A 22,647-nucleotide genomic window follows, 5' to 3' on the forward strand; every position below is an offset into this window, starting at 1 on the left:
TGAACTAAAGCAAAGACATATATGGTTGTTCTTTTCTGAGTATTTCATAGATATACGGAGTTGTTTCCCGCATTTTGTTACTGCTTTACTAAGTTTTATGCGTCGGCGTTTCTGGGGAGAATTCCGGTCGAACCTTTCTTTAGAATCTGGGTCTGGATACTCATGTTATATTTTTGGAGGGCCCCATGATACGGATTTGTCTCGTCAGCCCATAGGGAGATGGCTTGAATGCACCATTTGGCTACGACACAAGGACTTCTCGCCTATGTGATGAAACTCTGTTCGGCTTCATGCAGGCTTGGCGTTTTAACCAAGACTTAACCATTCATTTACATGACGAGTTTGCTGAACGAAAATAATGATCGCCGATGAGGCCTTGTGAAGTTTGATTTGATGTCGCTTCTAATCCCGAAATGTAATCCGATCTGAAAACGCCCCAGACTCCCATTAACGCCGTGAGCCTGATTGCCGCTGAAAGCCAACAAAGAACGGCCAGTACATGCAATATAATATATCTCCATCCACTGGTGAGACGCCGCGACTCAAAACCAGTACAGAATGTTTGCACAAAACCCATACCACTAGAAAGCCCGATAAAACTCGAAACAAAACAGCCAGCCCTGTCCAATGCTCAAGTCACCTCTTCTACTCCTTGGGATATAGCTCTTGGGGAACCTTGTCCTGAGGACCACGGGCACTCGCACTACTTCCTATGATTGTTCGATCGTCACCGTCGCGCTCGGGATCATACTCTCCAGAGTCTCTGCTTTTGGGTTGCGTGGAATGAGTGGGACGCGTGACAGGCTTATCATCTTCGTCATCAGACTCACTGTCGGTCTCGTGCTCCGAATCGACAAGCCTGGCACGTGAAGTCTCGTCCTCACTGTCGTCGTACCTCCTGCGGCGGCCTTCATCATCAGATTCATTGCTATGGCTTTCGTGGTTGGTCTCTTTGAGCTTGATGAACGAGTCGATGATATAGTATTGGAGGGCGTTCATAATGAGGGGGAAGATCATCATGACGAACGCGATCTGAAGCTTCTCATTGCCCTCGGTCCAGCCAAGAGCCCAATCGCCAGCCTTTGAGATCCAAGGCATCATTATGAAGATGATGAGCACGCAGATCTTCATGCCAAAAAGGCCACAGAAGTATATGACTGATTGTTTCAACCACCACCATACATTGGGAGGGGTACCGTAGTTGCCAGACTGAACAGATTCGGGGGGTTGACCGACGGGTGTGAAACGAACGAGACCTGTGAGGATCTTTAGGAGAATGATGAGTATGGGGATGCCGAGAGTGGTCTAGAGATGTTAGCAAATCTGGGGTGTGAATCACAGCATAGGCTGATACTTGCATCTATCGCGAGGTTGAGAAGATAGAAAGAGCATGGGTTCGGGGCGTAGTTATCGTCATCGGATCGTCTTGTCATTGATGTTGCTGAAGGGTCGACCTGGACCGAGAATCGGCCGCTCGTCAACATGGACATGAAAATATTGGCGATGTGGACAAGCACAGAACCGAAAACCTGTTTTGACACGTCGAAGAACCATATCTTGAGAGGTCGTTGAGGCCGTTCCCGCCACCGCTTATAGACCAGTGATAGTAGGGCCAGAGCACCAAGTGCGCCTTGCACAAGCAGGGCGAAGGAGCCCAGTAACGAGCACTCCCCGTTGGAATCGTCTTCGTCGTACGACTGTGGTGCTCCGGACGCGATGAAGGTTGCGGATGCGGCTGTGGAAGAAGCCAGGGAGGCGGCCGAGGCGATAGCTGAGGTAGCCATCTCTAGAACTGTTGAAGAATGGGCGAGAATCAAAGAAGAAGCATCATCGACGGCGACAGGTATATCTTCGAGGTTCGACGGAGGCTGCATGTGTACGTGGACGTTTGAATGATTATGATATCGAGTGTCTCAGTAGAGAGGAGAGAGAAGTGGTAATGTTTCAGGACAGCCAAAAGGGTCCAACGGGGGCGAAGAAAGAGACGAATGAGAGTTGTTGAGAGCAAAACTCTTACAAAACTTGTTAAGAGATGAAACTTGTAATTATCTTGGTATAAAGATGGATAGCGAAAAAAGAAAGACCAAAAAGAAGATGACGAATGGAGACAAAATGAAAGGGGGAGGAAAGTCAAAACGGAGAACGAGGCGCTTGTGACTGATGGGACTGACCGATCATGAATATCGACGCCTAGACTTCTCCAAGACTAAGCCTGAGCCTGAGCGTGGTCATGGATACTCGGCTCCTGTAGCTGGTCGTTCTCAGATTAGACTGGAGCTAGGCCCAAATTCAATCTAGTCTTTAACACAGCCACTGCCTTGTCGCTTTTCCCCCGCCAGAATCCCCGGGGGCGTCTTGTGGCGTCCTGGCTCATGTTCGGCTCAACTTAGCTCCGTGAAGAAACCTCAGGCGGCGGCTATCAACACCAAAAAAAAAGTACAGTCCAATTCGACGACGTTCACGGCCCTTCCAACGCCGACTAGCTTCCCTGATCCCGTCGACCTTCCTTTCGCACAATGCTTCGTCCGATATTAAGGGTCCCTCGATCCGCCTTTGGCCTCGGCCTGCGCTCAACAGTCAATGCCCGCCGATCTATCCATCATGTTCCCCAACTGCCGCACGACTATTCTGAGGGTGTTCCTAACCTCATGAGCCCTGGAGGCTTCTCGATCGCTTGGACTGAATACATGAAGCTCATGGTGGAGAAACTGAATGCTTTGACTGTTGGTATGTGTGGCATTGACGTTCTGGGACAGCACTGAACCAACACAATGTTTCCTAATTCTACGTTGAATTATACCCCAATTCAACACTTACTGATATACCAATTTTCAGGCACCGAGCTCGAGGACAAGGACACAAAAACAATCGCTCTCATGACAGCCCGCGAGCCGAACCAGGCCCCAATCTTCAACTATGCTTCCATGGCGCACAACAACCACTTCTTCTTCCAAGGCATTGCACCAGAAGGAACCCCCATGCCCGACGCCCTCCGCAGCGAACTAGAAGCCTCATTCTCCTCCATCGAGACCCTCCGCCGCGAATTCATCATCACCGCCTCCGCCATGTTTGGTCCGGGCTTCCTCTGGCTCGTCAAGGCTGGTCCCGGCGACTACCGTCTTCTGCCTACCTACCTCGCCGGATCTCCCTACCCCGGCGCTCACTGGCGTGCCCAGACCACTGATATGAACGCCGTGGGCAAGGATGGCTCTGCCCGCACTTACATGCACAACCAGGCGTTCGGCGCCAACAAGCGAAACAGCGATCTTCCCCCAGGCGGTGTCGAGCTGGAGCCTCTTCTGTGTCTAAACACCTGGGAGCACGCATGGCTGTTGGATTGGGGTGTAGGCGCTGGTGGCCAGGGTGGAAAGGCAGCTTTCGCCGAGTCGTGGTGGAAGTTGATCGACTGGGAGAAGGTGGCTCAGAAGTCGGGAGTGCTGCGACCTGGCTTCAAGTCTGCGTAAGCAGAAATATGATACCTGGCAGCGCCTAGCCATGATGTATAGTTAGGACACGATGTTACGGCATTGGATAGAGACAAAGGGATAAGGGAAGCGAATTCTGTAAGATATTGTACTCTGCATATACAGGGGTGGGGAATGTACTTTTTGACGTCTAAATGCGTCTCTTCTGTCCTATATCTTGCTCATGAGACGCCTGGGAGATGGTTTGGTTACCGAGCTACTTACGTTGCCATGCGCTAGTTCTGGTATATAGCGTAAAGGATCTCGTGATAATGGTCAACAAAAAGGTACAAACACCAAAAAACACATACAACACCAGGTATTCGCTCGTCGTCACCGACCCAACTACTAATCCGGCGCTTCGTGGCTTGACGATGGGGGAGCAGACGGGACCCCGTATTCTACACGAGCTGTGGTCGTATGTGACGATCGAGCCGGCAAGAAGATATTATATCAGGATGTTGAGCTCTGTGGGCCGACTTGAATGCATCATGAACCTCACAACTGGATGCCACTGAGAGTAAGTATCAGAGGGCTTCAGGGGGGCAATTTATTGCTGATGGACAATTCATATGTATACTTATATATGTGCTTAAGGGCGCCGAAGCGATATATTTAGTTTCGTTACAAACACTCCCTCCCATAATGATAATTCACATTGGAGGCCATATTCTTCTACTCCTGAGCAGCCAACCTTACATCGCACGTCCTATCCATGTAGCTCGTGAAGTGGAGAGACCGTAGTAAAGACGTATAGTACTGACTCCCTCCAAGACTCAACAATAAGTTTTCAGAAAGACATTAACATCACATAGCTTCGAGGACAATATTGAAAATCATCATGTCATTTTCTTTTCCTATCCTAAGAAGCTAGCCCGAGCTACCTATATGAAGTCAAAAATCAACAAGCGCTGTGTGGTATCTGCGTCATCCTTCGTGAAGTAAAGAAATGAAATTTAAGGGAGTGGGTTGTGCAGTGTTGAGTTTTCTAGAGTCGTGTGCGAATGGTATAAAACGAAGGCAGCTCGTTCACCTCGAGCAATGGCCTATCAATCAAGAGAACATCCTGAGTATGCAAATTCCAGTACCCAAAAAAAGACATCATTGCTCATCTCGAGCTAACATTCATCAGCTGTGTAAGCATCCCGCGAGAGAGCCGCAGCAAGTATCGCACAGTGGTTGTACGTTCTGGCATGTAAGAAGACACAAGAAACACCATTACAAAGAGAAAAAAACCGAGTCTGAGTCCCAATAACCATGAGTGAGGGGTATCAGGTCAACGGTATCGAAATGAAATCGACGCAGAGTAGAGTTTTGGTAAGTGATAGAAAGGTGGCGGATGTGAGGGTTTAGATCATGTTTCCGTTAACGCTGATCTCAAACCCCTCGCCCTTTTGTCTGAGCGCCTTTGCGAGCATAAGCTCTCGCATCCAGTCGATGCGGTCATCTCGATTCTTGACAGCAAAATGATGCGTCTTGCCTGTGCCATTAACACCTTCTGCGGGAATGGCGCCGGCAGGTTGAAGGTGGCTCTCACGCTTCCGAAGGCGGGCAGTGTTCTTCTCCTGAGGGATGAGCTGGAAAGCAAAGGCACCAACAGGGTCACTCTTCTCGCGGCTGTGGCTTCCACGAGAAAGATGCATCGTCTTGAAAGCAGCAGTGAGCTTTGAAGAGGATGCAACACTTGAGCAGGCAATTGCGTAATCGTCAATGTCCACATACTCAAGGGTCCGGCCGAGCTCTTCGGCATCCTTGTGCATATTGAGACGGGTACCCTTCAGAGTAAAGTAACCGTCCTGCCACTCATGCCGAAGCATCTTTGTCTTGCGCTTCTTCATGGGGCCTTGGTGGCTGATACCATTGGCAGGGTCGGCGGAGGGAGACTTGCCCCTGGCCCCAAGAGGCGTGATCGTTGGTGCCAGGACCTTCTCAGAGCCATTGAGGTGACCACGGGAAAAGGGCAAGTTGTCACGGGGGGGTGGCTGAAGAGGCTGCTGAGATCGTGAACCTCGTGGGGACTTGGGTGAGGAGGATCCCTGGGAAGGGCGGCTAACAAGGACAGGCTTGTTCTCCTCCAGAGCAGGCATCACAGGGAAAGATGGGCGGCGGGCTGAAGTGCGAGACTGGCAGCGAGGAGGGGAGACATTGTTAGTTGGGGATGTGCGGTAGTTCATGTCAGGCGGCACAGATTGGGAGAAATCTCGAGCTACTGGGCCAATGGGCACAGCTGTAATGGGAACATCAAGTTCCGAGAATGGCGTACCATGGCGGAAGCTGTTCCTAGGTGTCATCTCCAGATCAGGAGATCGAGGGCTGGTCTTCTCCATCTGGTAAGGGACAAAGGCGGGCTGCTGTTGCTGTTGCTGTTGCTGTTGCTGTTGCAATTGCTGTTGATGTTGGGCAAATGACTGCGTGGGCTTCTTCTGGGGGGGAGGCACTGAAGAAGCACCAAGACGGGACGGGGGAAGCTGGGGCTTCCCAGGAATGGACAGTTTAGGGAGTCGGCGCAGACCTTGGTGAGGAAGCTGGGCCTGTGCCGTTGGCATACCATCAAACGGAGGTGTGGGAGGCACCTCGGCGCTGCAGTCTCCCTGCTGTTGGTGTTGGAAGCTAAGGAATTGCCTGACATTATCTTGAGGATCTCTTGACTGAACGCCACGGAGAGATGCCTCGTAAAGGTACTGAAGAGGAGGCATGCCAGGACCCATGACATCCGAGGAGGCGACAACAGAAGGTACAGCGTCCGATACTGGACGGACCTTGTTAGGGTCCAATGCTTTGGCCGTCTCTGGGTTGCCAGCATCTCCAACCATGACGGTGCCGGTGGCGTTGATATCCACATGTGGATATTCTTTCTTGAATGCCCTGATAAGCTGCTGTTGCTTTCTGAACTTGGAACAGTTCTCCCCCTTGGAACAATGATGAGGTTTTGGGATAACTTGTTCAATACCGATGATAGACACTGACTCCATGGGAGTAATATCGTCTCCATTTGTCCTTGCACGATGACGTCGCTTGCTGCTCTGGCGACGCTTAAGACCACCTTCTTCCCCTCTACGCGCTTCTCTGACAACTTCCTTACTTGGAACGTCTTCAATTGGTGTTTCCGGGCGAGGCGATGCAGGTCTGCTATCTCTGAGAGCTTGGATTTGATGCCAAACTTTAGTCCTGATGCCAAACGATTGGATGTTAAGCTCCTTGAGATCTTCAAACTTAAGCGTTATCAGAATTGCACCGCTGATATCATTCTCCATAAATCGATCTGCCACGGACAGCTCAACGCCAGCATTGAGCATAGCCTGCGCAACCATCTCGGTGGACCATGATGCCAGAGTTGTCGTGTCCAGTTCCGCATCAGTGTACTGGAAAGGACTGGCTCGGGGCGGTGGTGGTTGGGATGTCATGAGAAAGTCCGCAATGTTCCGAGGTCCCTTGGGAGTGATGGGCGATAATGTCAAAATGATGTCTTCTTCGGTGGCAGAGTATTGGTCCGTCGAGTTCCGAAAAAGGTGAGGCCCTCGAGGGCCTTCGACCTGCTTTAGGGAATAATCAAGTGGAACTTCTTGGCTTCTACTCGATCTTGGCGTCGGAACCTCATCGTAGGAAGAAACTGTTGTGAAACTAGGTTGTCCAGCCTAGATATGTCTGTTAGTTCTTGTCGAGGTCGATCGACTTTCTCTATGGGACACATACCGACTGCAGACTTATACGAGGCGAGTTGTCCTCCTCATCGCTAATGATTTCATCCTCTTCTTCCCAGTCCGTGTCCACAAACTCGGTTGCCACTGAAATTGGTCGATCTAGTAGTTGAGAATCATTCTTGAGGCTGAAGAAGGTGTCCCTAGGTAGGGGTTGCTGTCGCATTTGTGAGTATGTTAGGCGGTCTCCGCCTCGGAAAGATGTGTGCTCCTATGGGTCAGTGTTAGTGATATCAATAACGCTCACTGACCGAGTACTCATGCTTACCATTTTGAGTTATGTCAGCAGATATCAAGTAGTTGATGCTACCAGGCACCAAATACTGTTGGTGAGGTTGTCTGTATCAGCTTGCTATTGCTTGATATGGCCGTCGCCGGCGGTTGCTTCTTTAGAACTCAGTGCCTAAGCACGATCGAAGAGACGCCTTAAAACAAAGAGAAACAGGTAAAGGAAACATAAATCTCGTGGTGTCGAGGAGATAATACACAGGTCGCAAAACTTGGGAGAAGGGGACCAGGGGACCAGGGGAGTGAGCGGGCGGTTACGGGACGTTATGTATGCACTATAGCTCGACACTGGAGACTGAGGGAACCAGCAGAGGCATGAATATGAGCGGTCACGGAGTGGATGGAGACAAGAATAGACTTGGGCGAGGTGCTAAATGCAGAATGCGTGGCCATGTCTCTAGGCCCTTGGGGTACTGTAGCCCAGTCAGTCCCTCGACCCTAGACCCTTGTACCCTGGCTTGTTCGGGGGATGAGAAAGAGACGGGAGGAGAAGAGGAGGGTGGGAGCAAAGATCCTAGGATGAAGAACAGGGTGCTGCGGCTTCATCACACCGGCACGGGACGCAGAAAACGGAAAGCCAGCAGCATGTTATCACCAACAGCCAGATTGAAATCCGTCCTATCCACCAACATGTAGATCAAACATTGATCAAGGGCATTGCCCTTGTGTGAGATCCGAAGGCCATGATAGAAGATACTTGAGCCAAAGTGACAAGCTGACCTCCTTTGAGACATATAGATTGACAACTTGATTTAGATAGAGTATCAGACAAAGCCAGTCGAGCATTAGAGCGTGCACGGCGTCAAGCTGGTGGTATCAATTGGGCCTTGAGTCCGGGCAGAGTGGCTGCGTCTCGCGTGCAAAAATGCACGTCCAGTCACGTTTCTGTGCTCCGATCACGAATCAGAGGGTGACTGGGGGCTGGGGGCCGGGGGGGGGCTAGATATTCGAAAGAGAAACAGTGTCTCTGCCGGGACGCTTAATGACGATGGAAGAAGAGAAGCATCCTGGTCCTAGTTAAGCAGAAGAGCGTGGGGCGCCATGCCTCAAGCTGTCTGTGCTCGTCGATTGGCTTGAGCTGGCGCACGTTACGGCCCTGGCTCTTGAGGCGTTAGGCTTAACTTGGTTGAGCACACCCAATCTTGTTATCCACAGCTGGAGATCCGTTAGTGCCACACCTTTGGACAATTATAGGGGCCCTAACGAGCGTTTAAGCGCCGGGAGCTTGAGTTTCTCACCTTAGTTCAGGATGAGTCGAGTGACAGAGGTAAAGTGAGGTTGGGCAACGAGTCAACGCACCGTATCACCCCGCAACACCTGAGTTTTTACATCGTTGCCGATACGGATTGTAATCTCATCCATCAGTAGAACAGGCCAAACCCAATTCAATAGATGGTGATGGTGATAGTGATGATGATGGATGCCCATGGCAACCCTCAGCACAAACATGATCAGTCTGTTTTCATGTGCCATCACATTTCTCAATTGCAAATTGATCTTACTATGTTTCGTATGCCTTTCAATCTCTCTACGTATCCGTACTCTGCTGAGTCTCTTCTTCGTACTGTGCTTTCATGTACACTATAGTGCCAGGGTCATCACGGGCCAGGCAGCTTCGGCATAGGAGCGGGAGACGAGCCCCATCAGCTGCACGCGAAATCCTGCGAAACGAGAAATAAACGACCAGCATGGATCAGTATTCTTTATTCTCCTGTGGTGCACTGTATGGGTTCCTCGCCTCATGCGCGTATGCCTCTCATCGTCGAAATTGCCATATGTTAAGGTATGAGTTGTTGGCATTGCTGTCATCAACGACGTGGACATACCGAGTATCATTTGATCTCTTGTTCAACGTATTATTCCCTTGCATACTGTTGTCAAACGTAACACTCTTGCGTTCCTGGACATGAAGGTAGCCATGTGACTTGGGTTGCAGAGCAGATTTGAATGCGGATGTGAATGTGTGTGAACGTGCAAGCTTGTGAGCCCTTGCAATGGTACCAGCGAATATGTTTCCGAGCTTGGAGAGTTTACTCTTTTCTCGCGCCTCATTCCATCCAGGAACAAACTTTTCAACGGTCGAGAGTCTTGTACTCGATCCCGGAGGATGGATGCTTCCAGGGCGCCCAAATCTTTACCACACCGGTTCTGTGGTTATGGGGCCGGAAACCGTTACATCTGAAACTCTATGTTTTTGACTCACGCATATCGCATTAGCTCGAGGTATTCTCCAGTCCAGCCTGAGTTCAAGCTCGTTCAACATAGCGATTGAGACGGAGAGTTGGAACTTCAGCCCCAAAACCCAGCCTCGGCCAGCATTCCTGTGGACTGTCCCCTGCTAACAATTTCCATCCCCGAATGATAGTCCTGTAATTGGTTGCGGTTGCGATCGTTCACCCGATTCTTTTCGGGTAGCTATTCTTCCGAGCTTGGTCCAAGTCTCGGGAGAGGCACCGACACGCCCCAAGCCAGTAGACAGATCGTATGTTCACCTCACAATGGTTTCTTCCCATTACTGCCACGGCTGGTGCTCAGTGGTGCGCTCCTGTCGGTCTTGGAGGCCCTCAAAGGGTCCATGGATCGTCAAGGTTCTAGCCCCCACCAACTCCAACTCCAACTCTAAGCGGAACTGCTCTGAGGCCCTCTATCAGAGGCTACAGGAATCCCTGTACAGAGAGTCCCTGTCAGATTCTTACTTGGCCCACCACCTCTTTCGACCTCGATTTCCTCTTCAGGCAGTGCGTTCACTGTGAGCTTTGAATGAGAATAGACGCTAATCTTGGCCATATGTCACTCAATAACCAACCATAGTGCTCATTGATGGTCTTTTCCACGAATCAAGTGAAAAGACTCGAACGGGCAGGCTAGTGGGACGGACCGTTTTTCTTTCAATTTGTTTACTCCAATACAGCATTCCCATCCGCTTTGATTTCAATGCGGTAGAAGTCAGGCGGATCATGGCGGCATGATTTGGTTGGCTCTTGGCCGGCCAATTTTCGCCTCATCCACAACTCGACTATGTTATGCTGGCTCCGGACTGGAATTTCGTCTCACTGAATGGTTATACGAGCATTGCTCATACTTGCGGTCAAAGATTTAATCTCTCTGGCTCATCGTGTGACTCAAAGGTCGGGCCCAAACTCGCTCACATGAACAAATGAATCCGCCTCATGTACGAATCGCAATCTGTCACAACTATTCCTCGGAGGAAGCGGTGACAATTGACAGATAAACTCCTCCACTCCTTGTCAAGAAGTTCGAGCTTCGCCAAAATGCGAGACTGAGAGGTGGGGTGATGGAGTGCATGTACAATATGCTAGGATTCAGCATTTGGGCACTCTCGATCACGCTGGAAGTGGTATAGTTCTGCTGTAGTTCTCTCAACTCTGTTCTTGGCCCTGTCAATCAAGGAGCCCCAAACCATCAACTGAATCGGGAATATCAGTGCAAAAGGTGCCATATCCTTGTGAGAAATTGGGGAGATGCCAAACGGCTCAGCAAGCCGAGGGTGAGTGGCTTTGAGGTGTGGTTGGCTGAAGGTGAAGCTCCGAGCATGATTTTCTGCAATGGAAGTGTCGCCACGGTGATTGTCGATGAATTGATGAACAAATGGTACCCAGAATATGCAAAACGTATCTGTCTGTGCCTGGGCTGAGATGCAATGTGACGCGAAGTTGATTCACAGCACTACCATAACAGAGATATTGGGAGATCTGATGTTGTGGGGCACAAGATCACAATTCTCAATGTAGCACAGCATGTCAGCTACTTTGCTGCATGAGATTCTGGTGATACCTTCCAAATAACGACATACAGTGACGACATCATAAACTCTGCACTACCTACCCGAGTACCCAGCCGTGGGGATTAGGTCGGTCAGGTATATACAGTGCAAACCCAGACTGTATCACCTACTACGGTACCTAGGTAGGAGCGACAGTATGTCGTATATTGGGGTGTAGGGTAACTTTACGACAAAGTGCTCATCGTGAATATCGATACTCTCGGCTAGTGACAGCTTCCATCACAGAAGCACAGCATATACGTATGCATTACTTTTCCTACAACAGGTTTTCGTCCCGCAGTGGGCTCCGTTCAATGGTGACATCTTGCAAACACCCGGTGTCTCGAATTGCTCCGCCTCGCAAATGAATATAGAGTCATCATGCCATTGGAATGTTGCCGTGGGATGCGAAGCCCATGATGGTCAATATCTTCTGCGACCCAATAAGCTCTCATAACCTCCTCTGGAGTTAACCATTGGCTTCACATCCGTCAATCGCAATCCCGCTCTAGTTTCTTGGTCGGGATGCCCTGTCTGCTTCTGTCACTCAACCCCTGCTATAAACCTTGCTACGTACATATGGCAAGGAATACAGCCCAACTCGAACTTCTTGTTCCTTCGACAGCTTTACAGTAGGATGTGGTAATCGTAACTACGGTAGTAGTGTAGCTTGACCCAGGTCTGGGATGAGAATGTCCGAATGCGACAGGAAATAAGCAAGCAAGCAGCGGCGTGGATAACTAGGGCCAAAGTGGCTTCGAATCCTCCAAGCTTCATCACGCCAGCGCGGGCTAATGTCTTGTTTCCGCCTAACTTCGCATGCTATGCCCGTCTCCCGTCCAGCCTATTCGTCTTCAAGCCAAGATGCTTTACATGAGGATATAGACCAGGTCTTTTACAGCAAGACCTGTCTTCGGGGATTCTCACCGACTGTCCCGTACGCCACAGAACACATACCGGTGACGACGATAGCTGTTGTGGAATTTGGAGCATCGAGATAATTGTGCGGGCTGATGAACACCAGGCCAATGTCTCACACAGCCATCGTGGTGTCTCATTCTGAAGTTTGGTCTTGCTAAGACTTCAAGTCGAGTTGGACGACCCAGTAAACTCGAGGAGCGGCCGACAAGAAGGCTGGAAGTACATGGACCACAGAACACCTGTGGACAAAAGTGCTGGCTGGCAGCACATAACGGGTAGCTGCCTGTTGAGAACTGAACCACAAGGTCCGATTGCAGGGGATCGAATATTGACTCAGTCATCATGTCACTAGGTTTTCTCGGAGACAAGCTTGAATATCTCCGCATCTAAAATCGACGACGGATTGCCAACTCCCAGGAGCCAGCCCGTGGTGTCCCGTCATTATTGTCTGCAGAGACCTCCAACAAGAATTCGACCCAGTATAGGACGGCAGTCAGAATGTCACATCTGAGCTCTCGTTTCTCATTTTGTGATGCAACCCCCCCGGCATCACATCACAGTGCCATTGGAAGTGTCAATGTGCATGTGCCCTTCTAATCCTTGTCTGAGCCAATCCTTACGGCTCCCCAAAGCGGCTCCCACTCTCCACTTATATTTCCCTCTCCATCAACGGTTTCAACACACATCTGAATATCATCTAATAACCAATAGATGATTCAGAGCTCACTTCTGCAGAATCTCACATGACGCAAAACTAATGCGACCTCCTCGAGTTCTGTGCGTGCTGAAAGCAGGGTCGCATCGCAGTCGAGCTTCTGGAGCTTCGAATGAATGTTCAGTTTGAGAAGCCGAATCACTTCGGACCTACCAGGTTGTCCCATTGGGACCAGAAGATTGTCATGGGTTTGGGCGGGGAAAGTGAGGGACAAAGTGATGATGTGAGTGTGAGCAAAGCAAAACAAAGTCAGGTCGGCGCACACTCCACTGTGCTGTACCGCAGCCTTACTGTGCTAGTCTAACAGGCTTATCTGATGATCCTTGACTGTTGTTGATGAAGGCTTTTGTGAGCATTGAAATAGCTCAGCTTCATTGACAGGAGCAAGGGCCCTGGTCAGCTGGAGCCTCGATCTACGATGCTAGCTTCAGCTTCGACTTGCTCCGGGCTATCATGTTATAACATGATTTTTTTTTTGGCCCTGTCTGGCGCCCGTTCGCAGGAATTTCCTTGCTTGGCCTCGAAGACGAGGTAATACAGCACAGTATAAAGCATGATTCTGAGGACCCTAGATATGGATGCGATTAACTTCCCGCCTGAGTTTGGACCGGCCCGCGAGGGCCAAGAAGCTCCCCGCGGACCCTTCAACGGCTACGGAAAGGCCCACAAACGAACGTGGTGGTGTGTGAGTCGGGATACACGGCCAACACAATTCAACTTGAGGTACCAAACTCAATTTTGCTGATAAGATGAGAAATGAGAAACCTTCCTCAGCCACGCAGGGCTAGACCGTCTAAAACGGTAAAACACATGGTACACCCTTGACAGTCGATGGCGGACAAAAGTTTGGTCTGGTCTCATCGAGATTATGAATCATGCGTTGATAGAGGGCGAGTGTCGAGTTATTGAACTATCGACTGTGCGATTCGAAGTCGGCCGCAAGTTGAGGCCTAGTAGGTTGACAGGGTGCCTAGGTTGCAATGTTGCCATACTGTGTGTCCAAGGAGAGGGTAATTTTGATGGCTACAGAGGGTCAGCAATATTCCGGTAAACCCACGACCAAGCCCAGTTCTATTAAATTTACGAATACTACCTCGAGTGCAGATCAAAATATTCGTTTGCCAAGACATCGTGATAGATCACACAACTGCTATGTAGGTACTAAGCTTGCGGAAGTGTCGGCCTCCGGAGTATGTAGTTCAAGTAAAGTCAGTACTCAGCATAGAGAAGTAGGGATCAACAAGAAGCATTAGCTAGGGTAAGCAAAGTAGAATACATAAAATTCTCCGTGTCTATATGAGCAAAGATGACAGAGCGCGAGCTGAAAAGAGTTGCAGACAAGATGGAAGCGCATTGACATAGGAGAGAAAGTTTAGTCAAAGAGCAATTGTTCCATAATTAGCCCAGATCAATAGTCTTTTTGGCCGCATACTTTACGACCTTGATGATGGCCTAATTATGCTGGAATGAACTAGGGAATGTGGGTTAAATTAAAAATAGACGTGCAAGTGAGCATTGGGATGTGATGAGATGTGATGGGATGTGTTAGCGCTCTCGCGGTGTTGTAACTGCTGATCCAAACAAGCTTAAGCGCCAAGGCATTGGATTTAGCCCAGATTCCGAGGTGAAAAGAGGGGGCTAAAGAGTTAAAATAGTCACCTAGCAGAAGGGCCAAAATCTCCGGCTTAGACGGAGTCCTGTCCCGATGGTGTCAACGAGGAGACCAGAAACGGTTTGCTCGTGAGTGAAGCTGCAGGGATCAGGGATCGTACGGGATGAACAGACGAGAAGACGACGAACAATCGGAGGCGGCCGGTAGTGTTTAATTGCGACGAGCGGAGGCATTTGGGCAATGACTCGCATTGGCGGGGGAGCTATCTATCCATGACTTGACTAGTCCATAGCGGGAGTGGAATTCATGGGCTTGACAGGTGATAGTGTGATGGATTTGTTTACGAAATGCCCAAACAGTGTGATGAGATATTAAATGCTAAGCCAGGGTTAGAAGAGCTAAGTATTGCCAGATGGATCGGGCCTTTTCACACACAAATACTATCATTTCTATGGTGCTGAAGGGATTGAAATGTGAGCGACCTAGAGAGACAGAGAGAAAGAGAGAAAGAGAGTGTGTGTGTGCGTGTGTAAGTGGAGAGATAAGATAGGATAGCCGGAGCAGAGGATGGCAAGATGACATTTCCAGATTCAGTAACCATCAAGATAGGCTAATGTACCTTGCTAGGTTCAAAGGATAATCAAAGCTCAACCTTGAAATGGTCTGGTCTGGTCTGGTCTTGCATGCCCATATCTACTGATGGTGTAGAGCAGCTTCGATCTGGTTGGCAGATTTACAGATGAGATGACCTTGTGCACTAGCCAAGTTGCTAAGGTAGCTAGGTATGTACTGTATAATCTTGTTGGATGGAGGATTTTAGTGATCTGACTGTTGGCTTCTGTTTCTTCATCGGCACTGCAGACAGGTACAGTACAGCCTCCTCCACAAACATAAGCATGCTATCAAGATAAGATTGATCTTGTGTTGCCACAACAGGATCGAGCAGTGACATTCATTGCGTCTCAGCAACTTCTTTCCTGATCACCCAACGGTCAAAGAGCATATAAAATGACCCATTTTAGGCCGCCCGTTATTGCCCGTCATGGTCCGCTTATCACATCATAAACTCACCAGGACCAGCTTGAGTTTCCCCGCTCGGCTCGGTGTTTTGTTGATCACCTCGAGGTGCATTGGTGCAAGGTAAGGGTCTCGAGCTAGCCAGGGATCCCTGAACAGATGCAAGAGCATGGCGGCAGAGATCATCATCTTCTGCGCTCTCATTGGCTTTCGCGCCAGAGGTCCCCTGTTGCGCCACCTGCGGCTCGGGGCCAATCCAGATCTGAGGCCGGGGTAGGCTATCAACCGTACTAACACACTTTCGAGTTAGTCCTCTCACCTGCCCCTGCTCCGCGGCAGAAGCTCCTCATCGGTTGGTCCCGTCCCATAATGCGCTAATGCACGCGTGTCACCCTTGGCTGTCGAATCACGGACCAGAAACGCTCTTTTTCACAACGACAGGCCTGCTCACCAGACCGATCTTTTTGCTCCCCAGTCACTGCAGAATGCGACCTGACCCAACTTTGGCGCCAGAAGAGCAGAGCTTTTCACTGATCAGCCACTGGAAAACATGGCATTGCCAGGTCATGTCCACTGGAGCAGTGCTCGGGTACATGTCGGAATGCTACGGCACATAGCGGAAGCCATGTATAGCGTCTTGCGCTGCATGAGTGTTGAGCACCATTCTTCATGTACCCAATTCGTCAAGCTCAGCTAAGCTGAGTTGTTGCCGCGTAGTTGCAGCAATCATATGCTGTGTCTCACTGACGACTTTTGCTACGGCGCACTCGACACATACTGATCAACACTCGAGGTTACCTGGGCCAAACAAGAGAGACATGTCAATGCCCTCTTTGAACCCATAACCCCATCTTGACTCGTTCCTTTATCGCTCACTAGGCCCTTACGACCCCCGTGACCTCCAGATATGGTATTACTCAACAACCCCCGCGCTGTTAGACGTCACTGTCCTCCACCCCTGGTCAAGACATGCACTTGTCCCGTAACACCCAACCATGCCGGCATTCTTTAGAACTGGAGACTTGGTGTTTTTGGCGGCCATCCATGGGGCTTCTGGCTTCTCGACCCGGCTGCGGACAGCCACTTGCAGGACTGCACGCACGAGGTCTTTCGCCGCTTGACCAATCTTAAGGTTGACCGCCTCTTTGACTATTCTATTCGCTGATAATCGTCTAGGTACTTGGCCAGGGCTTCTGTCCTACCACCAGCCTATCTCCGTTGTGTCCTAGAGCCCAACAGGTTTCTGGCCCGATCGTCCACTTCAGCCGAGTTGCAAGACGTGAAGCGTGAAATATGACTCGCAAATCGTGAATTGCACAACTGACCATGGCTGCACTAGATGCTACTGTTTAATGAATCCATCTTAGATGCGACCGAATAGAGTTTTCAGACCAGCACAGTACACTCTCTGCCAGTTGAGCATGGAACGACCCTGATATGAGACCTTGATAGCGGAGGTGAGCTAGCGGTCGGATCCTTGTGCGACCTTTTGGCATTTCCCCTCTTCCGGTGTACATACTCGCGCATGCAGACGCAGGCGCAAGAGCCCGGTGAGCTTCTCTATCCGTATCACCCTCATGGTGATGTTGGGTGTTACTGCTTCTTGGGATGAGAATAGATACTGAAGAAGCAACCCCTACTGATCACCACACAAATCTACTGCGCGAAAGCCGAGCCCATGCCCGAACTCTGGACGTTTCTTCTTTTCGGTGAAAGTAAACATCACGAACCGCATCTCAGCCTTCTCAGGCATCTTGATGGATAGCAGTTGAACCTCGAGTACTAGCCGACAAGTGGAGGGCCTCAAATCAGAAGCCAAAAGTCAAAGTCCAAGCTCGCCCGCCTCGCATATCCTCCCGTGAGGAGCTAGATCCGAATGGGCTCCAACCCCCCCGTTGATGAGCTCTTCATGCGAGCAGAGTGGCTGCTAGCTATGACCATAGATGACCAGATGGGCACACCATGCGCGACTTTCCCCTTTAGACGACTGAACCCCTGCTCGCCTTATTGTCTTTGTGCATATCTATTCCTAGAGTGGAGTTCCGATGGACATAGAGAGACCATCTTTTGACCGACTCTCCCCATTGGCTTCTCTAAGCGCAGTCGCTGCCTCTGGTGCCATGGCATGCTCGTCGTGCATGATGCAAAAATAGAAACAGGATGATGGGAAGCCATCATCGAATCGACGTGTGAAGGGCCACGAGAGAAGCGGCCAAAATATAAGGATTTAGCCCTCCAGCAGCCGCCCAAGAATTTTGCCCTCTTTCTTCTTCGTTATGTTCAGAGATTCCAAGTGTCGCCAAAGGTTCTCTTGATTCCCCTTCCTCTCTTACCGCCCTCCTCAAACCCTTCTATTACCCGCATCAATCTTTACAATATCCAGTTACAAGCAAGCCGGACTTGCTTCGAACCAGTCAATCATTACTACGCAATTTCCCCAAAGGACATTTCGATTCGAAACGAAACGGAATAACAGACGATACGTTGTAGTCTGATACGTTGGCCTGGCTGCCACTTACACGACTACACACAGAATCAAACAATTCGCTCAGTGATCCATATTGATCCTGACCGATACAATAACACTAATTTAATTTTCGACTTGTTGAAACGGACTTGACAACCTCGGATTCGACATCCCCCCCGGTCACGTTTCCCAACGCCCAACCTCTTGGCTTTCGCTTCTGGATCCTCAGCCCAGTTAAAGCAGAAGACAAGCAAAGACAATTTCTCCATCCCGTCCCGCTCTGATCGACTCCACACTCGACTAGGCTTGGCTTTAGAGCACAGTGTGCGTCTGGTCCCTGACTACACAGTACCACTCCCCCCTTGTCGATCACACACCCCTCCTGGTCCCCTACCACGCCAATACTCTAAGGACCAAGCATCGCAGCCTACAAATGTCTACGCTGCCCCCCGACCATCGCAAAGGCGTGTCGCGAGCAACTGGAAGCACCGTCAACATGACTGTATCACAGTCTTCAAAGGCCAAACCGGCCTCCAAAGCCAGCAATGGCAAGCCAAAGACAAAGACGCAGATGCATCGTCGTTCAAGAACAGGTACCCCCGCTTATATACCATGTTACTGAAGTGTAGTGAGCTAACATGAATCTCACAGGCTGCTATACTTGCCGTCTGCGACGCAAGAAATGCGACGAGGGAACTCCCATGTGCACAGCCTGCAAGCACCTCGGCTTGCAATGCGAGTACAAGCGACCCATGTGGTGGAGCAACAACGATATGCGAAGGAAACACAAGGAGGACATCAAGATGATCATCAAGCGCAAGAAGCTCTCTGAGAAGTCATCACACAACATCCAGAACTCTGTCACCAGCTCTCCTCCTGGCCTCACCCACTCTCTTCCCACATCAGCCACATTCACTGATCCTCTCGACCGCACAAGATCCGCCTCCATTGACTCACAATTCCCAGCTGCTTTCAACTTTAACAGCCCTCCTAGTGGCAATGAGTATGGATTCGGTGCGCCAATGCACCCTGAGTTCATGTTTGGCAGCTACTCGCCTTATGAGATCGATGTCAAGACAGAGCGACAGATGTTTGTGAATGATGTGCCCACAGTTCGCGAATCACACATATCCACCTTCAGCACTTACCACACTCCTCCCCCAGCTGGTACTATTCTGCCCAACGGTCCTCTTGACGGCGAGTGGGCCGAGCAGGTCTTCCAAGAGCGCAAGGAATCCCTTTCAGAGGAGACTCTCAACTGCAACTTCTTCGACTTTTCACATGGCCCTTCCACAGAGTCGAGGCAAGTCAAGATTGAGTTGGATGAGAATGACCAGCGTCTGCTGGACCACTTCATCCAGTTCGTTCTGCCAACCATCTTTCCCATCCTCGAGTCCAACCAACATTGCTCAGTCAGCTCAGATCTGATCCTCCCTGCTCTTCAATCAAACAGTGCCTACCTTCACTGCTGCCTGAGTGTCGCTGCCCAACACCTCAAATCACATACCAATGGCTCCACCTCTACCGAGGACATCGACAACGACATCATGCGCCATCGCTATGCTACCATCTGGGCTCTTTGCGAGGCTCTCAAGAAGGACGAGAATCACCAGCAAATTCTCGAAGCAACCCTTGGCCTCATCTTCTTCCAATCTGTAGTTGGCCGCTATGACGATGGCCTTCTCGATATTCCTTGGCACCAGCACTTCCAGGCTGCCATCAGCTTGGTACAGAAGCTTGACCTTCCCGGCATCGTCTCCGATCCTACTCGGGCTTCAATGCAAACCCCCTTCAACATGTCTCTCTCGTCATGGATTGACATTCTCGGTGCCACGATGAAGGGTCGCTCACCAACATTTGCTCACACTTACCGCGAGAAGCATCTTTCTCAGCTGAACCCTAGCCTCGGCCTGCGTGAGCTGATGGGCTGTGATGACCGGGTCATGTATCTCATTTCCGAGATCGCCTGCCTTGAGTCTCTCAAGAAGGATGGCATGGATGACTTCACACTCTGCCAGCATGTCTCTGCCCTTGGAGAACAGATTAGCTTGACCGAGATGGGTGATGCAGGCCCCAAGATGCCTTTCAATGCCAATGGCAGCCTTTCACCTAAGCAGCTTTCTAAGAACATGACCATGGCCTTCCGCATTGCGGCTCGCATCTTCCTCTGCAGCCTGGTTCCTGGATTCAACCCCAGACAGCCATCCCCTATGGGCTTGGTTGAGAAGCTGACTACGGTGCTTCAACACATTCCCTCGGGCCCCAATGGGTTTGACCGCAACCTTGCTTGGGTCTATCTCATTGGCGGCTCCATCAGCGTTCCTGGTAGCTCATTCCGTGCATTCTTCGAGGACCGCCTGGCTCAGCTGGGCGACTCGGCTAGGTTTGGCACCATGGGACGTGTAGCCACCCTCCTGCACGAGGTGTGGGTTCATAATGACAGCCTCTCGGGTGTGAGCACACCCGGGTCCACGACGTCTGAGGCGTCCCAGCTGCACATCCACTGGCGGGATGTCATGGAATCGAAGGGATGGGACTTTTTGTTGATCTGAGCCCTGCTCTCTGTAAACCTTCTTGGCTGGCCTTTGAAGGGTAGCAGGACCGTGCTGGGTGAAACCATCAAGTTCTGCTCTAACCTTCCTTCTTTTCAGTAACATGAGAGCGGCCAGGACCACCTCATCAGGCGAAGCGGGCATTTGCCAGCCGTCGAGGACCAGGCTTGGAAGTGAGACTTCCATGTCCTAGACGAGGGTATGTTATTCACTCACTCTCTGTCCCGAAAGGGCAGAGTTATCTTTTTCTTGTCTTCGTTTCACTTCATATACAATGATACCTACTGGGATGGGTTACTAGAGGAAGCCGCAAGGCGTTTTGAGATGAATGTGGGAGCACAAAGAGCGACACTTGGATGCACCACACTCGACATATTTTGATACGGGGACGAGGCGTTAGGGACATGCATGCACAGGACGTTTGGCAAAATATACATGGCCATATGCAGGAACAAATGGGGCGGCAACACGATGCCGTTTTAAATGTCAGTTTATTGGATGGAAACGGCCGAGTACCGCGAGACTCGGGATCACTCGCTATTGTTTATTACTTTTCTATGATACCAAGCGGGCAATGGTATGGGGGGGTTAACGGCGCAATGAAGGATCTGGGGTAAAGGCGCTGTGAAGGATGACGATATAAAAAGAGAGAGGCTCTGGGAAGCTGGTTATGGGCTAGCTCCCAGAAAGGAAGCGGTATACAGATAGGACAATATGACCTTGCTGAGACAAGGCAGACAATGAACAAAGCGCTTTATTGTTGCAATTGGCACTCTAGGCTGTGAAATTACCACTCAATTTGTTTATTCCCTCACTGTAACGACCATGGAAGGTGAGATTGACAGTATCTGTCTGATCATGTAAAATCACACCACATAATCCGGGGACTTTTTTCCAGTGCTGACTGCAAGCCTCTGAAAAGGGATCACAACTCCGAGAGGCACAACTGGGATAGGAATTAATGCCTCGGTCTGATTACTCTACCTGCAAGCATATTATTCCGCATACGATGGGTTCTCTTTACTTGTGTGCTTATTTATCCCCAGGAGAGGTCAGCATCATCACACCATGAAAGCCGGGGAGAGGTATGTTCTCCGTGGCGGTGGTATTGATGAGATGCAGATATGTGCTGCTACGGTAGGCATCTAGATACAGGGAGTTTTTCAGTGGTCTGAGAATGTTTATACTGTGGCACACGTGCTGGAGAAATGAGGCCTTATGCCCGTTGCGGATGTATGGAAAGGAAGCCGCATGCAATGCAATGCAATGCAATGCTAGGTATGCTATGCTATGCTATGCAAATGCAGCACGAGGACAATTCATAGTATGTATATTTGGGAACCTTTTCCTTATCTACATCATCCTATAGATCATCTCTCTCAGAGCCTCACTCTATATGAGAATGTCCAATGCATGCAGCATCATGAGCCGTTACTCCGTACGAGTCGCAGTGCATCTACAGGGACGATACAGAGAGGCACCAGCGCACCAGCGCATCGCATAGCAGTGCATTTGATTTACAGGACGGAAACTTAGAGGCAAACACGTATTCTTCAACAGCGACAGAAAGGGAAAGACAATCCTCCCCAGTCTTCAGGGCTTCTGGACAGTGCGGGGAGCTTCGAGTTGCTAGATCCAATGACTTACACGCCCCCTGTAGGTAGGGCACCTATTCTTTTCTTTACTGACCGCAGCGGAGAAGACGTGGACCTTTTGCCTCTTGCCAAGGCCTATCTAGGCGAATCTGGAATTTTTGAGATGCACTTCTGTGTGCGAGAGTCCAGGGAGTGGCTTTGGCGAATACAGGGGGATCGGGTAAATGGCATGGAGTACGGACGGATATAGACGAAGAATATTGCAGTGCGTTAGCAATTATAGGACAGAGGCTTTTGGTGGTTTGTATCACGATAACCTATGGGTGTAGGGGTTCAGTTAGTCCTGTTACAGCAGGGACAAAGAAACCAGAAAACGCACTGGAGATCAAGATATCCGTGCTTTGATCCCGTGACAAGGTCATGTTGTAGAAATTGGTTCGTTTACTGGGATCTATCTATCGTCACTGACAAGAACGAAAGAGAGGCAGCCCATAACGACAAGAAACAGCCTATTGAAGCCTAAATAACACAACA

The 22,647-nt window shown here is 50.2% G+C and overlaps 4 protein-coding genes and 1 non-coding gene; 2 read left to right on the forward strand and 3 right to left on the reverse strand.

Annotated features, from left to right (window-relative positions):
• Window positions 1-645: 645 nt before the first annotated feature.
• On the reverse strand, window positions 646-1,874 carry FFUJ_02782 (related to vacuolar membrane protein; the record flags this gene model as incomplete). XM_023574554.1 has 2 exons in its annotated part: window positions 646-1,305; window positions 1,359-1,874. The coding sequence occupies 2 exons, from the start codon at window positions 1,872-1,874 to the stop codon at window positions 646-648; spliced, it is 1,176 nt and encodes a 391-aa protein (XP_023427889.1).
• Window positions 1,875-2,516: 642 nt separating this feature from the next.
• On the forward strand, window positions 2,517-3,464 carry FFUJ_02783 (related to RSM26-mitochondrial ribosomal protein, small subunit; the record flags this gene model as incomplete). XM_023574555.1 has 2 exons in its annotated part: window positions 2,517-2,727; window positions 2,836-3,464. 2 exons carry the CDS (start codon window positions 2,517-2,519, stop codon window positions 3,462-3,464), a joined length of 840 nt encoding a protein of 279 aa, XP_023427890.1.
• A 304-nt stretch (window positions 3,465-3,768) lies between these two features.
• FFUJ_scaffold04.rrna4 lies at window positions 3,769-3,884 on the reverse strand. The gene has a single exon (XR_002792835.1). It is a non-coding gene; the product is annotated as a ribosomal RNA (ribosomal RNA).
• Window positions 3,885-4,813: 929 nt separating this feature from the next.
• Window positions 4,814-7,433, reverse strand: FFUJ_02784 (uncharacterized protein; the record flags this gene model as incomplete). XM_023574556.1 has 3 exons in its annotated part: window positions 4,814-7,099; window positions 7,158-7,373; window positions 7,431-7,433. 3 exons carry the CDS (start codon window positions 7,431-7,433, stop codon window positions 4,814-4,816), a joined length of 2,505 nt encoding a protein of 834 aa, XP_023428836.1.
• Window positions 7,434-18,399: 10,966 nt separating this feature from the next.
• On the forward strand, window positions 18,400-20,518 carry FFUJ_02785 (related to C6 zink-finger protein PRO1A; the record flags this gene model as incomplete). XM_023574557.1 has 2 exons in its annotated part: window positions 18,400-18,559; window positions 18,618-20,518. The coding sequence occupies 2 exons, from the start codon at window positions 18,400-18,402 to the stop codon at window positions 20,516-20,518; spliced, it is 2,061 nt and encodes a 686-aa protein (XP_023427891.1).
• Window positions 20,519-22,647: the final 2,129 nt, after the last annotated feature.

This window comes from Fusarium fujikuroi, chromosome FFUJ_chr03 (assembly GCF_900079805.1).
Source record: "Fusarium fujikuroi IMI 58289 draft genome, chromosome FFUJ_chr03".
Classification (NCBI taxonomy): domain Eukaryota; kingdom Fungi; phylum Ascomycota; class Sordariomycetes; order Hypocreales; family Nectriaceae; genus Fusarium; species Fusarium fujikuroi.